The sequence below is a fragment of the Anser anser genome (genome assembly GCF_964211835.1).
Source record: "Anser anser genome assembly, chromosome: 17".
In the NCBI taxonomy this organism is placed as follows: Eukaryota; Metazoa; Chordata; class Aves; order Anseriformes; family Anatidae; genus Anser; species Anser anser.
This window is the reverse complement of record NC_139738.1, coordinates 4,902,571-4,916,977: the sequence shown is the minus strand read 5'-3', so window position 1 is coordinate 4,916,977 and position 14,407 is coordinate 4,902,571. Positions and strand designations below refer to the sequence as shown.

Below are 14,407 nucleotides of genomic sequence, written 5' to 3'. Positions count from 1 at the left end.
ACAAAGAATGGCTAGAGAGGGGAGGAACAATATCTAATCAACCTATTGCCACTGCTTCCCAGATGTTGTGGGCTGCTAAACAAGACTGGCTCACAGGCAAAAGCTTTTGGTTCAAATTACTTAAAAAGCACTAATCAGATCACAAAGCTAGAGCATACGTTTATAATCACAACCCCTAAAAAAGCTCAACTTTGGTGGTATTTTTCCTCACCTTTGGTTTCTGAGCATTACAGAATAATACTTCCACAATTCCCTTTGGAGCTGTTACTAGGAACTTTAAATATTAGTTAGGATTGTTAGCTAGTAACAAGAAATAGCGAGCCGGTGCTTTTAGGAAATCCAAAACAGTAAAAAGGAAAAAAAATGAAAAAGCTATAAGTGTTAACAACAATGACAGCGTTTTCCAGTTTGAATTGCACACTTCTTTCCTGCCTTACTTGTATTAGTGTTACACTATAAGAGAAAATTAACTCTTCCAGTATTTTGTTCTGACAAGAGTTTGCTGAACAACAAAGGGATGGCACTAACAGGGATCTAACACTGTTGCTTCAGCAGATTTTGCTTTTCTGGCATTTTCTGTGAACTACAGGAGAGCGGTATTAGCCCAGGAGGAAGAATTCAGTCCTGGAGTTCACCAGTACACCCAACACAACTCTAAAAAATATTCCAGTTCTGAACCCAACTCCAACACAAACGTTTCTCTTCCCAAACTGTGGCAAACCAGAGCATTTAAAATCTCAGAGAACAAGCCTAGCATTATTTCTAACAATAGCGAAACTATGTCATAAACTAATAAACACAGCCCAATGTAGACTGTTATACTGGTCAACGTCTGAGCTCGAACTGTGTAGGAACAATATCAAAATCCAATTCTTAATACTTGGCAGGTAAGTGAAGTGCTTTTCAAACTGCCAGACACACATGTGAGCTGAACAGCTTCTTTTGATGGATTTTTAATGGTGTGTACTTTGGTTTTTATTGTTTGGAGCTTAGATACTTTTTTGCGAGGTTTATTTTAAAATGCAAATATATATGTAAATTTTAAGTCTACACAGATTATGCTGGGACTTTAAAAATTCTCTGGCAGTGTATTTTGTATACAAAATCATACAATCTTATCCACACAGTCTACACAGGATTTCTGCTGTCACCCCTTACATCTTAAGACTGAAGACAGAAATCCTGTTAAAAATAAGCATCACTACTAACTGTTTATTATTATTTGTAACCTGACAGCACTCTTAAAACTCATCGTGCCAGACACATGGGAAGTCACAGACTAAGTCCTGAAGACATTATATTCCGGTTTGTTGTTTGTGCTGAAAACACACCTTTTTCAATTAACTGTTCAACATTAACTGATTGGTTGCTTGGCTAGTTAAGAAAATAAGTCCTCTAACTAAGATGCAAAACCTTGTGATGATGTGCTGCAGACAGTTTATTGAACAGACTCCATTGTTGTAATACCTAAAGATGTAATAACGTTGCACTTTTACATCACCTTTCATCCAAGAATCTATCATCTCTATCATACATTAATGATCTAAATATTAGAAAGCCCTATTGATGAAGGGAAGTATGACCCTTAGTTTTAGAAGGGAAAACTGGGTCCTACACTGGCTAAATGCTTTTTCAAGTCCTTACAGCAAGTCATAAGCTAATTTCTATTGACTATAACCCTTCATGCCAAGAGGTGTCATAGGCTAGTATTTATGATGCTTGTTCGTAGACCATGATCATTTGTATCAAATTTTCCTTGTGTAATATGGTCTTGTGGCTCCATCTTGTCACAGACATCAACAGCTACAGAGTACATTCAAAGTAACATTCGGTGTCTGATTCTGACAAAAGTTACGATATTATTGGAATTGAAATCTAGGATCTGGCACAGAAACGTGTGAAATTTTTGCAGAAATCACTGCAGAAAGCAATATGACCAGATGTTTTTCAAGGGGTTACTTACTGTACACCATGGGGTGAGCGGGCTGAGCTGGCACCAGCTGTGGAGAAGGACCTGGGGACTGCGGCTCATCGGTGCTGGTGCCCGACTGCTGGAAAGCCAGGTCAATTTCTTCGTCTGTCAGGCCTGGGGGAGCAGAGGAAATGAGATCAGTTTAGCACCTTTACCCACTTGATGCACGCATAATTAAATTCTCAAGCCAGGCAGAACCCTTTCAAGCTGCAAAGAATTTTGGCACCGACTTGAGCAGTACTGCCTCCCCAATTTTGGATTCACTGGAATCTCTCCCTCTCTCTTTCTCTGTTGCAATTTAACCTTAAGCGACAGAATATTAGCCTCAACGCTGCTTCCAAATGTGGCTCATTCAATTTCCTTAATTTATCCTTGAGTTTATTGCTGCTTTTGAAGTAGCTTTCTATTGCAATTCTCCATTCTTCCCCCGAAAAAAAGATACCATCAACTGCAAATGTGGCTCATTTTAATCTGTAATGGTGTAAAAAAAAAAAGAGGGGAAAAAACTAACAATAATGCATGAAAACAGACAGGGAAACAAAAAACTAATTATTGGGTTAGACGACTAATTAGTCTAGATCGTTTCCGAAGACGGGAATAATTTGCTTTATTTTATGACAAATGCAGAAATAAAAAGAAAAAATCAGGACTGACTGTGATTAGTATGAATGGGACACAGAATGCAAGGAGGAAATAAAACTATAACAAAACAGATCAAAACAAGGCCAAGCCCAAACTTTCAGCTTAGCATTGCCCCGGCCTACTGCTGCCTGATTAGATTGCCCTAGGGCAGCCTGTTTTTTATTTCACGCAGAGCTGTAGTCACACTGCACACATGGTACACGTTGGTGCAGTCCCTCCTGCCATCAGGAAATGCCAGGATGACCATCTGTAATTGGCCACAACATATGGAAAGGATTTGGACAACAAGGGGGAAAAGAAAAGCAGCTAAGGGATTCATGATGACCAGCATCTGTGAAGAAAGAAGCACAGCTGGATTATTTTTGCCAAGAGGAGAAAACATCCTCTAGAAAAAGAATTCGGTACTCAAATGGCAACCATGATGTGCGGCAGGAGAGCTGGGTATTATTTGTCTGTTATTCTCCTGCACAGAAGCAGATAGAAAGCCAGCGTCCCTGCTATGAGGAACATCTGAAGCGTTTCAGGACCTTCTACTATACATACAGTGCATATGCAAAAGCATTCAGAGCCTGGAAGTGTGGATGTGGATTTAAGGGATAAGATTTAGAAAAGAAGAGACAGACCGCTTGGTTCTCACACGGTTGGTGCAGGGATTGAGCACAGTGAAGAAAATGGTACGAGTGTGACAGCAGTGGGAGCAAACGGAGGAATACTTTCTCTCCAGCACCTCCACTCGAGGTCCATGAAGTACTGTTGGCAAATGAAATTTCTGAGCTTCAGCCTTTAAAACACTTAGCTCCTCAGCAACACTGGGAGATGCAATATAGAAAATGGCCAGGTTTCTGGGCATATTACCAAAGCTTCAAAATTATTTTTTTTCACGATCTTAAACTTTACTGCGTACTGGGGCTCTAGACAGAATAATCCATAGCACGAACAGTATTGCCAGGAATTAATATACAAGGTTGTCTCAGAACTGTTATTCACATAACACTGCACTAACACAGTGCTTCTGATCTGCTGAAGCCTTTATAACTGTTAGCACTTTTTTCCCCTGTTCTCGTGGGTTAACTACTGTTCTATCCACTGTGCAGTGCTGATACAGATGTGCAGAGAAGTTAGGTGATTTCTCTAACATCACAGAATATTGTCAGTGTCAGAAACTGTACCAGAAATCTGAAGTTCCTAACCCCTGGTCCTGCAGTCTGATGAAATCACCCCTTTACTTTTATTTGATGCATGCCTCAGACAGTAAGGAACCCAAACCACACAGAATAGAATGGACTTGCAGTGAAAGTAATAAAAGGCACATGAACGCATCAACTCAGCCTACTGTTCTAGTCACAAAAACAATATTTATGGTGTCTAATCCATGTTAAAAAGAGAAATCCTAATAAGAAAGAAGCTGTTTTAACCAGCTCCTAATTATCCAATATAGGAGAAAGCATAAACAGATGCCAACACTGCAGATCACTAGCAACTATGGAATTTCATAAAGATGGAGCCAGACACACAAGGCAATATCAGCTGCTGGCTGTAAATGTGGCTCCCACTAGAATGGGGGCATTTTGTTCTACTTCTAGGCAAAGATAGCAAATCTGAAAATATTTAACATTTGGGAATGTATGGAAGTTATGGGGGATCCTTTACTCATTCTACAAAAAGAGCAGGAAATAAAACTCACTGCTTCCCAACCATACTGCCCCCTTCGATTCTCACCCTACTTGAGAAAAAAACTAAAATCTTTCACAGATAAAACACACTCCTAGGATTATTCTGGTCTTGCCAACTACTGACACTCCAATATCACTGTTTCTATTAAAACCCTGCTACACGGTGAAAAAAAAAAGCCAATGTGAATAATAGAACAATGGGAAACCTTTCACATTTGAGTCCCCAGTATGAAGCCTGTGCAAAGTAGAATAAGTAAAAAATGTTATTACCTCCCTGGACTATTCTGCCTTGTGAAGTGGTCTTGTTTGTCGTACTAATGCCATCATAAAATAGAACATCACAACTACCTCCCTTCTTAATTATCACACAAGACTGGGAGCGCCATCACCTTGAAACACCTCCTTTTTATTCACCTGAACAAGATGTTTTTAAGGCCCTGTCATCTTGGCCTCCAAGCATCAAGGGAATAATCTCCCGGAGCTGATTCCTTAAGCATACATATGGAGTAAGTCTGCACTGCACCGAGGCATCTGTGGATTCAGAAATATACTCGTCTTCGTGGCTGTCATTTCTCACACCCACTAACAAAAATGTAAAAGATATTCTAAGACTGTCCTTGGGCATTTATAACTAACTCATCAAAATTCCCTTCGGATTTTATTTTTTTCAGATTCACCACCTATACACAGGTATGCATATGGTCTGAGTGAGTTTTCTATGCCCTAGATTATTCAACCTTGATGTATTAATTGCATGGAAAAGTGAGTATTTCTAAACCAGCTCAAAGAGTCATCTGTTCCAATACCTCGCCTTGCTATATTTTATCACAGTGCTATCACTGTATTACATGAAAAAGTATCCCTGTTCCACTCATTATATTAATCTAGTAGGAAGTTGGTAACCCCAAAATAATACCACTTCCCTTGGATGCAAAAGCAGTGCTATGAAAACTGGAGCTTTGTGTCTAATATAATCCTCTCTCAAATAGGTATGTCAAGAAAATGACCTCAGTTTAACAGAAGAATTGCTCTAAATCCATTTTCTCAACACTTTGGAAAACAAACGTTTTAGTTCTTCTAGAGTTTCAGCAAGATCAAGACCATGCAGAATGCAAAAGGTTAAAAGGAACAATAAAGGAAACTGCCAATTGTAAGTGAATTATATTTGGCTTTGAAAGCTGAGCCACGGCTATATTATAAAAGGCATCTCTTTGCGTTGTTTACCATCACCCTGACTAATGCAGACCTTTTTTTTTGTTTTAAATAATCTCATGCAAATTAGACACACACTTCCTTCCAGTTGATTGCTATCTGCAAGGAATAATCTAACCGCAGAGGGTACTGAGCAAGGACTGAGCTGAGGAGAAGGATGCAAGGAAGCTGTCTTCACAGCCCTACAGAATGCAAACCTATTCCCTTCCCCCAACCATCCATCTCATTTCTCTTCAGTGCCACAGCCTTAGCAAAGAATTAGTCATAATTTTCACAAAGCCTTAAAATTTCCTTTGCAGGCTTCGGGGTGTTGATTTGAATTATCCGGCACCCACGATTGTTTTGCATTCAAGGGTTCTTGCTGACCCTCTTTTGTGATTGTCACTGCTGCCACTCAATTTTCAGGGATCACTCAGCCTCTGTAAATTGTAGTCAAACAGAGAATCGGAGCGAGTCGGGGAATAAAATGGGTTGTCAGAAACATCTCTTGGTGCCTGCACCTTTGTTGTACAAAAAGCTCCTATGCCCTAGAACTTTTAAGACTTGACTGTCTGTTTAAGTCCTTTTACAATATCCACTGCTATTTAATTTCAGGGCCTCGTGTACATCAAAATATTTTCCTCTTATGACCACTCTGAAGCAGAGGAGTACTGCTGTCCGTACCTGCAGATGAGGAAGCGAGACATGGAGATATGAGGTGCGCTCCAAGGGCAGAACCAAACCTCTGACCCAGTCAGAAACTAAAACTCAGGAGACGTGAGCGACAACTCTTTTTCCCATCCGCTGAGCATATCTTTTCCTACATTATGTTCTCCCTTGCTGTGCTCAATCCAGTAACTCATGCAACATTTTTCCAAGCTGAAGGCAGCATTAGTTTTAAGGAGAAAACTTCTGGTTAGGAAGGCAGAAAGTATTCTGCCATAACAGAAAAAGGTGGTGGTAAGAATTAAGTTCCTTTTGTGCTTTTCCAGCTTTATTACAGCTCTGACAGCCTGCCCTGGAGCGATCATCACACCTACCCTTTTGCAGAGACAAGCAGGGTGGGTTTTCTGTTGTTGTTCACCCCACACATGCACACCCTTCCTATTCAGAAGAAAACAAAACAGATCTGGACAACTTGTTTAGCTACAACAAACTGCATGGCTGCACCAGGTTTGGGCAGAGAAGCACGTGACTAAAAGGAAGAGCTACTGTAGACATCCTGAAACGACATTACGCTCCTGTTCCTGGAAGCCACGGTGTCAACCCTGCTCAGAAAGAACACGGCCACATTTTAAAAGAATCATCATAAAAACCTTCTGGGATCTGATCCAGACTAATGATTCCACCTGTTCAGTCAGCTGCACGCAGTGCTGGGTGACTCGTTTTGTCAAATGTTAATCCTACGGTCTATTCTGTGCTCAGTTTAACACATTTCAAACGGGTCAAAAGGTACAGGCTCCTGCTCCATTTTCTTCCACATGTCCGTGTTCAGGGGGCTTTCACAAGGCCAATCCCAACCCAACCTTCTAATGAAACCGAAGGTCTCAAAAACATCACTGATTTTTTTTCTTACCCTTCATTTACACTGAGACACTTTATTTGAACGTAAACATCCTACTGCTGCACTTCCAGCTCAAACACTGGGGAAAGAAACCCAAACATCAAAGTGAGAATGAGTCGTCTCAATTGTCTGGCAGAAAAATGCAAACATAGAAATCATTTCAAAAGTTACTGAAAGGGCTTTGAATTCTTCCAGCTTTATTCATCTAGGGGACTGCTAATTCTGCAGTTCCAATTTTTAAGAAACATTATACGCTTATTATACTTACATTAAATACATCAGGGTGCCTAGGCAGCTTTTAGAACTGATAAAGGTGCTCTAACCTCAGCAACACTGCACTAAAATGAGGAAGGGAAACCTAACTGATGATACAATGCTAAGAATTACATTGAGCCAACCAGGAAAGAAAAGGTTAAAAACAAAAAAGTATTTTGGCATTACAAATATAAATAAATAAATAAGCCTGGCAGCAGTTTCTCTTCCTGGCCAGGCTTTTTGGAGTCTATAATAAAATGAAGTGTAATGGAGGAGAGGAGGGCAATGTCAGAGGGTGAGGGTTTGGGAGAGAGGTTGTTAAGTATCTCCCTCTCCTCAGCTGTGTTTACTCCATTTACAGGACCCCAGGTGATTGATAGACAAAAGAAAAGCAAGCAGATAGTAACCCCCCTCCGGGAGCATCAGTAAAGAGGATAACTCCCGACATCATCCAGAGCCCCAAACTCTCCTCAGGCCACTTGTAATTAAAAGGACAGAGCAAGATATGCAAACCAGAGAAAAAGTAAAAGAGGAATTTTTTTATTTATTATTAACATTTTGTTGGAACAGTAGAGTGCAATAAGGACTCTCAGAGCCGTTAAAAGTCGTCGGGTGACCTGCAGACCCCTATTTCCCAGAGCCTTGTATAAAATTGAATTTTTTAAACATAAATTACACGTAATGACGACACTGTAAAAACTAACAGTAATGGAAAGCTGTGCTGTATTTCATTAGCCTGTATTATTCCGTGCCACCTGATCCAGCCGGGCCTTGTTTATGAGTTAGTGTGTTAGCAGATGCCGATGGAAGCATTTGCTTCGACCTTGCTCTTCTCATTGGGGCATGAAATTACGACGGCAGCACCTTGATATTACAGCCATAAATACAGTAAACTGCAAATTTAAGCCAACGGCTCCTATTGTCTCCGAACATAAAGCTGATCGGTATTTATTTAAAAGGAGAACGAAAAAAAATATTATATATCACCTTGTTTATGGGTCCAGTCCCCCCCCTCCCCTAATCTGCCTTATTCACTTGGTTAAATACTAAACAAACAAACTAAATCCTCCCTATTTTCTACTGATTAAATATTCTCATGAAATGAGTATTGTCTTCAGAAAACTGGATCAAAGTATTTCCACTCTGAACAAGAAAGGGCAACCTGCTTGCTTAGCATGTTTTGGAATGGAAAAAACAGGAACAAGTACTACAACTTTTCTTCTCAGTTTTCTATATTTGAGAAGTTCAAAATATACAAAGTTGCTTCTGGTCACTCTTCCGTGTGTGTGTGTTACATGTATGTGAATGCACCCAAGAGAGAAATGTTTCCCTCCAGTTGTTTCTTATTTAAAAATATCTCCCCTGTTAATACTGTTTCAAATGGAGGAGGAAAGGTACAGAAAAAAAAATGCAGTAAGATTAATGGGAGGAAAAAAAGAATGCACAGGACTCCTCTGTGCAACAGAGAGCGGGAAGAATGCCTCATTTTCCTATGGGCATTTAGGGTAAATACCCCCGTTCACTGACGACATACCCACTAAAATTTATTAGGGGGAAAAAAATCAAACACAAAGGCAAAAGGACATTGTAATATCACAAAGCATATCACAGCATAAATCACAGCATTATAAGTCAGTGCAAAATGTATTTCACTGGTAGTTTCAAGGCAGGGAAGATACAGTTTCACTTGCAGTAAGAGAGGTCAGGTCTTCCTCTTCTAAGGTAGAGAAAGCTCTTTGCTCCTTGCTCATACGAAGTATGTTATCTGTGTTCCACACAGGAAAAAAGGAAGGGACACCTTATGTAAAAGCTCCCAGTACTACAGTACATATATTTCAGGGGCCAAAGCATCAAGAGGAGAGTATGAGGAACAACATGCAGGACAAAATCGCTGGATAATGGGACTCAGACCCAGGACTCCGAAATGCAGAAGTCCTATTAGATGCAGTACTATCACAGCCTTAACAGGATTTGGACGCCTCATTTTTGAATTAATCTACAATAAACCTTCAACTAGCAGACAGCGTAATTCAACAGGCACAATTTTTGCTTCACAGAAAGTTCAAACTACAAAACGGGCAGCCAGCAACATGACTCTAAATCAAAGAGGACATGTCCAGAAGTCCTCAGAAACCTGAACTGCAGGACCAGAAGTTTTGTTACACAGTCCGGTTAAATTCCTGTGTAACTAGGACATGCAAAAACACAGTGAAACTTCAGTCTTGGGTAGCTTCTTCCAAAGACTTGTCTATTACAGAGCCATTCTAGGAATACCACGATCAGCAAAAAAGACCGAAGAAAAGAGTCTTTCTGTAACATAAATAAAGATCTCTCCTTCTAAAAATAGGGGGGAATTTCCTTTTATCATCATCTACAGGTCTCTTGCCTGCAGCCTTTCCTTTCTATCATCATACAAGCAGAAAAACAGTATCTGATAGAAAGCCTCTTTTGAGTGGACAGTGGTAGAAGATGTCCGCACCTGCCTGCGACACACTAGTGATGAAGAGGCAGCACATGGGGCTAAGTTGGAAGCCAATGCTCTAACAGGGGAATGCAGGACATCCAATTCAGCCAGCACATGATGTAAGAATACTAGGTGGAGAACAAAAACCTCTGCAAATTGTAAATGATTTTAAATGAATATCTACCTCAGGGTTTGAAGGCTTTGAAGACTCCATGCCAAGATGCCACTTCTAGGGTAATTTATCAGGAATGGACCATTACCAAAGCTCTGTCATTTGTTTAAAAGAAGCCTGCATAGGGCAGAAAATCCAGATAATGGAAGAGACGCTACTCTAGTAACCATAGTGCTGTCATAATTTGTTACCACAACTGACAACCTCCCTAGAAATAAAGCTATGCATTCAGAGAAAACAAACATTAGATACACCAAACAGGTAAGTTTCCAAGCATACCCCTGCCTGTGATCTGCAAATGCTTGCTGCTGTTCCTGCAGAGAAACAAGTCTCATGGTGATGGTTCCTGATCCTCATTACTGGTATATTATAATACTCCTTAAAGGCTCCAAAAGGCATTCACTGCACCAGGCACTGTGCAGAAACAGAGTAGAAGGCAGCCAGAACCAAAGCCTCAACAGTTCATGTGAATGAAAGACAGGCTGGAAGGAAGAACACTGCATGCATAAATGAGGCAATTTAACCACAGTACACAGCAGGTCTATGAAACTTCCCTTCTATTAAACTGAAAAACTACAACAAAAAAGCATTCTATAAATGTGAAAAGATATGTATTTCTTCTAAAGGTTCATTTCCAAAAGTAGAACAGTTTGGAAGACAGCACTTAACTTCAAAAACCTAGTAACCAGACTTTATTAACAAAACTTACCGCAGATTTTAAAAATAGCAATCTCAGAAAATGTTTGTGCTTCATATACATTTACTTTATGTGAAAGAAAAATATTTTGTTAAACAGCTTGTTGAGCAATAGTAACAAAACGATTGGCCTTTGGCTACTCTTTGATCTGTGATAATATCTTTCGGAGCTTTTTAAGGGGAAAGCAAGAGGTTGTCTTAAATTCGGGTAAGGTAAAACACTGGCAGTATAAGAGGTTTGGTTTTGATCTGCCTTCAAACTCCAATTTTAAACTGTATTTCCAACTCAAATGAAACAACTTGAACTAGCATGTCACAAGAATTCTGGCACTGAAGTAGAAGGAGCCAGCATGGAAGATCTGAAGGCAACCAGACAGCTGCAAACCCAACATCTTTGTTATCGCAGCAAAGAACCACCAAGCCTTTCAGGGGCACAAGACCAAGTATGGTCCCTATTAGATCTGACCTAGAAAACTGGCCCTAATGTGGAATAACTCCAGATTAGAAGCCACTGCTGATTTATTATTTCTAGAACAGACTGGTGTGAAATTCTAGAACCAGACTCTTTTTTTCCCCAACTCTGAGTTCAAAAGAAAGTAATTGTGTAAGAGAACAGCACGTTCAAGCCACCGCAAGGAATTCTTTAACCAGATTTGTCATGATATCCGAAGGATGACCTCATTTTATATAAAATAATGAGAAAATCTGTCCTGATGTACCATTCCCAGTTCTTTACATTACTCTGGAACTACTGATTGCCCCAAACACCCACTAACAAGTGCCTCTGCACATTTCTTACCTTAGACAATACCCATCAGAGTACCCTCTACAGACTAAGACGAACTGCAATGTAAAGAGCAACTTGCCTTGATGTTATTTACTTCCTCTTCTACTTTTAAAACTTTTAGCTTTAGAAAGGAACAGAACAAACCCATTAGTCTAGACTGATCACATGAAAAATCATACAGAGTGTATACTTAACGAACTTTTAGCTTTTGAAGAAGGAACAGAATGGCAACGCTGAATATGCAGCACAACAGTGCTGCTGTGCCCTCTGTCAGAAAGCATTGCTCTAAGGAGCACTGAGAACAGTACCTACAGCTGCACTTTCCTAAAAAAGTGGACAAACATATGGAAGTATGAATGAGAAAATATACGGAAATGTAACGAAACGAGTAGCCAAAAAGAAATGAGTAGCCACGAATGCAGAAATCTAAGTGCTTTTTCGGACAGACATTTTCTTCACAACTTCATAGAGTGACTTTGCTCCTGTAACCCAGTTTCTATGAAGTGGAATCGATGTTAGACACCTAGGAGTCAGGTATCACAGCACTGAGAAGATAAGCACAATTAAGAAAAATACATCTAAGTACTACATATTTGATTATTATGGCACAAACGTTTCAGGTAAATCCGGTTTGCATTTCCCCCAGAAAGACACAGACACTAGCACACTATTATAAAAAGACATGTCAGCAAGTATTCATTACAGATTATAAATCACCCTCGTTCTTCTTTCTTTTGTTTTAGAGAAATTTTTTTACATGCCATTAAAATATTGTTTGCTGAATGCTACTACAAAGCTAGCCACCTGTAAAATTAAAGGCTGATGCTGCCAATAAGTGTTGAAATACCTTCTGTTTAAAAGGCAAACCTACTTTGTAATTTTTAACACAACTGTATAAATATTTCTCCACCCACCCTTCACAATTTTGTTGGTTACACTGCGTCCATTTAGACAACAACCATCTATGTCATCATACAGGATGTTAATCTTGGGTGGAGAAGAAAGGAACAATAGCAAATGAACTTTTAAGAAACCAAGATTATACATTCGAGCAGGGACCTTCACGATAAAAGAAGAGTGAAGACAAAAAACATTAGGGGACAAGTCAACAAAACAGCAGAATAGTTTCAAACGCTCATTTTTCATCTTTTGGATTGTTTATTGTTATTTTTTTCTCCCCATGTGCCTTCAGCAGCTCCTCAGAGTTCTGGAGAAAATTAAAGGAGTCTGGATAAAACGCCCAAAGGACAACTAATGCTAACAATACTAAAAATAACGAGGTTAAGTGGTGGAAAAACTATGGTGACCACACACGGAGAACTGGAGTGGTAAGGTACAAAAGGAGTTTCATCATTGCTCCCTCAGGACATGCACAGAACATACTAACTGCTTCTAGTTCTCTAGGGTTCCGATTACCATGCCAAACACACCTCCAGAGTTTCCTTATTAGTATAATAAAAAGCCTCTACACATTTGGGTTCTATTCCCAGCCTTGCTATTGACCTTGGGTAGGTCACTTAACCTCCATCTGCCTCAGTTTCTACATTTGTAAAACAGGAATAATATTACACAACATCCTTTGTACAATGTTGGAGACTGACAGGACAATTATCATGTACAAAGCATAACTGATGCTTTTGAGAATCTACACATACATTATGTGCATTTGAGCTATGTAAGGCATTTGTAACTTATTCAAGTAACAAGTTTAGACTTTTTTTCTGCTTGCAGATCATCTTTGGTAACACTTCTGGATTTCCACCTCACATCAAACTACGCAAGTACCCGAATTTGTGCTTTGCTTTGGCTGGTTGCTAAAATACCTGGCGTTTCTCTGGTCTCCCTTTGTGCAAGCATTGCCCTCAAAATCCAGTCACTGGTGTTGAATGTTCAAAATAGGAATCTCAAAGTACATTTTTTGAAGACTGCTCTCTTCCAGTGTCTCACAAAAGTTCCAGCCCAGGAGTAAAACAGGAGTGGCTACACAGAATTCACACAGAAACTGGAGGGAAGATTAAGAAACATTTGTGGGCATGTTACTGCAATATAACACAAGTCAGATCAGTAGGTGAGGCAGCTGGAGCAGCTGAAAAGCTTGTGACTAGTATCAGCTCATACTCTGTGAGGATACCTGTGGGAGCTCCAGGGTCAGGGGATATCCCCTACACAAAGGAATCACCTCACAAATCAAAGGAGACTGAAGAAAAATGGGAAGATATGTCCTTCTGGGCACTACCTAAGAACGTGTCTCCTCTCCAGAATGCCAAAATGGGAATCAATATCATTACAAGGAGCTACTTACAGAGTCAGGGGTGAGCGATGAAGGGCCAAGGACACGCTTTGCAGATCCCTGTCTCTCCATCTAAATCTGCAAACTACGGCCCCAAGGCACCGGATTCAGGCCAGGCCCCACTGGCACGCTGCTGCAGGGGAAGGTGCTCTCTGAGGCGGCATTTAGGGGCAGATCTCTGCGCACAAGCTTGAGCCCTGGTCCCTGAGGGACGGCAGCCCCCGCGTTCCCCAGTGCCAGGCCAGAACAGCTGATTACCCTTCGCACCCACCACAGTAGATGAAGTTCATCAAAAGGGCTCCAATTTCCTCCCCAGTTTTCTTTTACTGCTACTCTTGCCTGTCTCAGGAGGCCTACCGTGAAATGAGCTCTCCCTTTCTGAGAGCACCTGGGGCCCGGACCCTGAATGTACCCGGACAACCGGGCAGGGGCAGATCGCGTTCGGACCGACGGGACAGGCGCCGGTGCCGCCACCGGCGGTATTCTCGGTACGCACAGCGCCAGCCCCAGCTTCTGGGCTGCACACACACACACGCACGCACTTGCTTTACCCGACACTGAACTCACACCTCACAAACAAATTATTTAACTACTCTATCCCCCAAGGAAGCCGGTGATCATTTCAAATGCAGCTCCCTGCTCGTCTCTCACATACACGCAACGGCCTGATAGGTTAAATGCTGCCGTTTAATTACAGTAAT

At 40.7% G+C, this 14,407-nt stretch overlaps 1 protein-coding gene across 1 annotated transcript in view; it reads right to left on the bottom strand.

The window, feature by feature from the left end:
- PEX14 (peroxisomal biogenesis factor 14) overlaps positions 1-14,407 on the bottom strand; it is a 77,820-nt gene that overhangs the window by 16,357 nt on the left and 47,056 nt on the right. Inside the window, exon 4 of the mRNA XM_083802623.1 lies at positions 1,964-2,086. Coding sequence (XP_083658749.1) covers positions 1,964-2,086 — 123 coding nt within the window. The remainder of the gene's footprint in view (positions 1-1,963; positions 2,087-14,407) is intronic.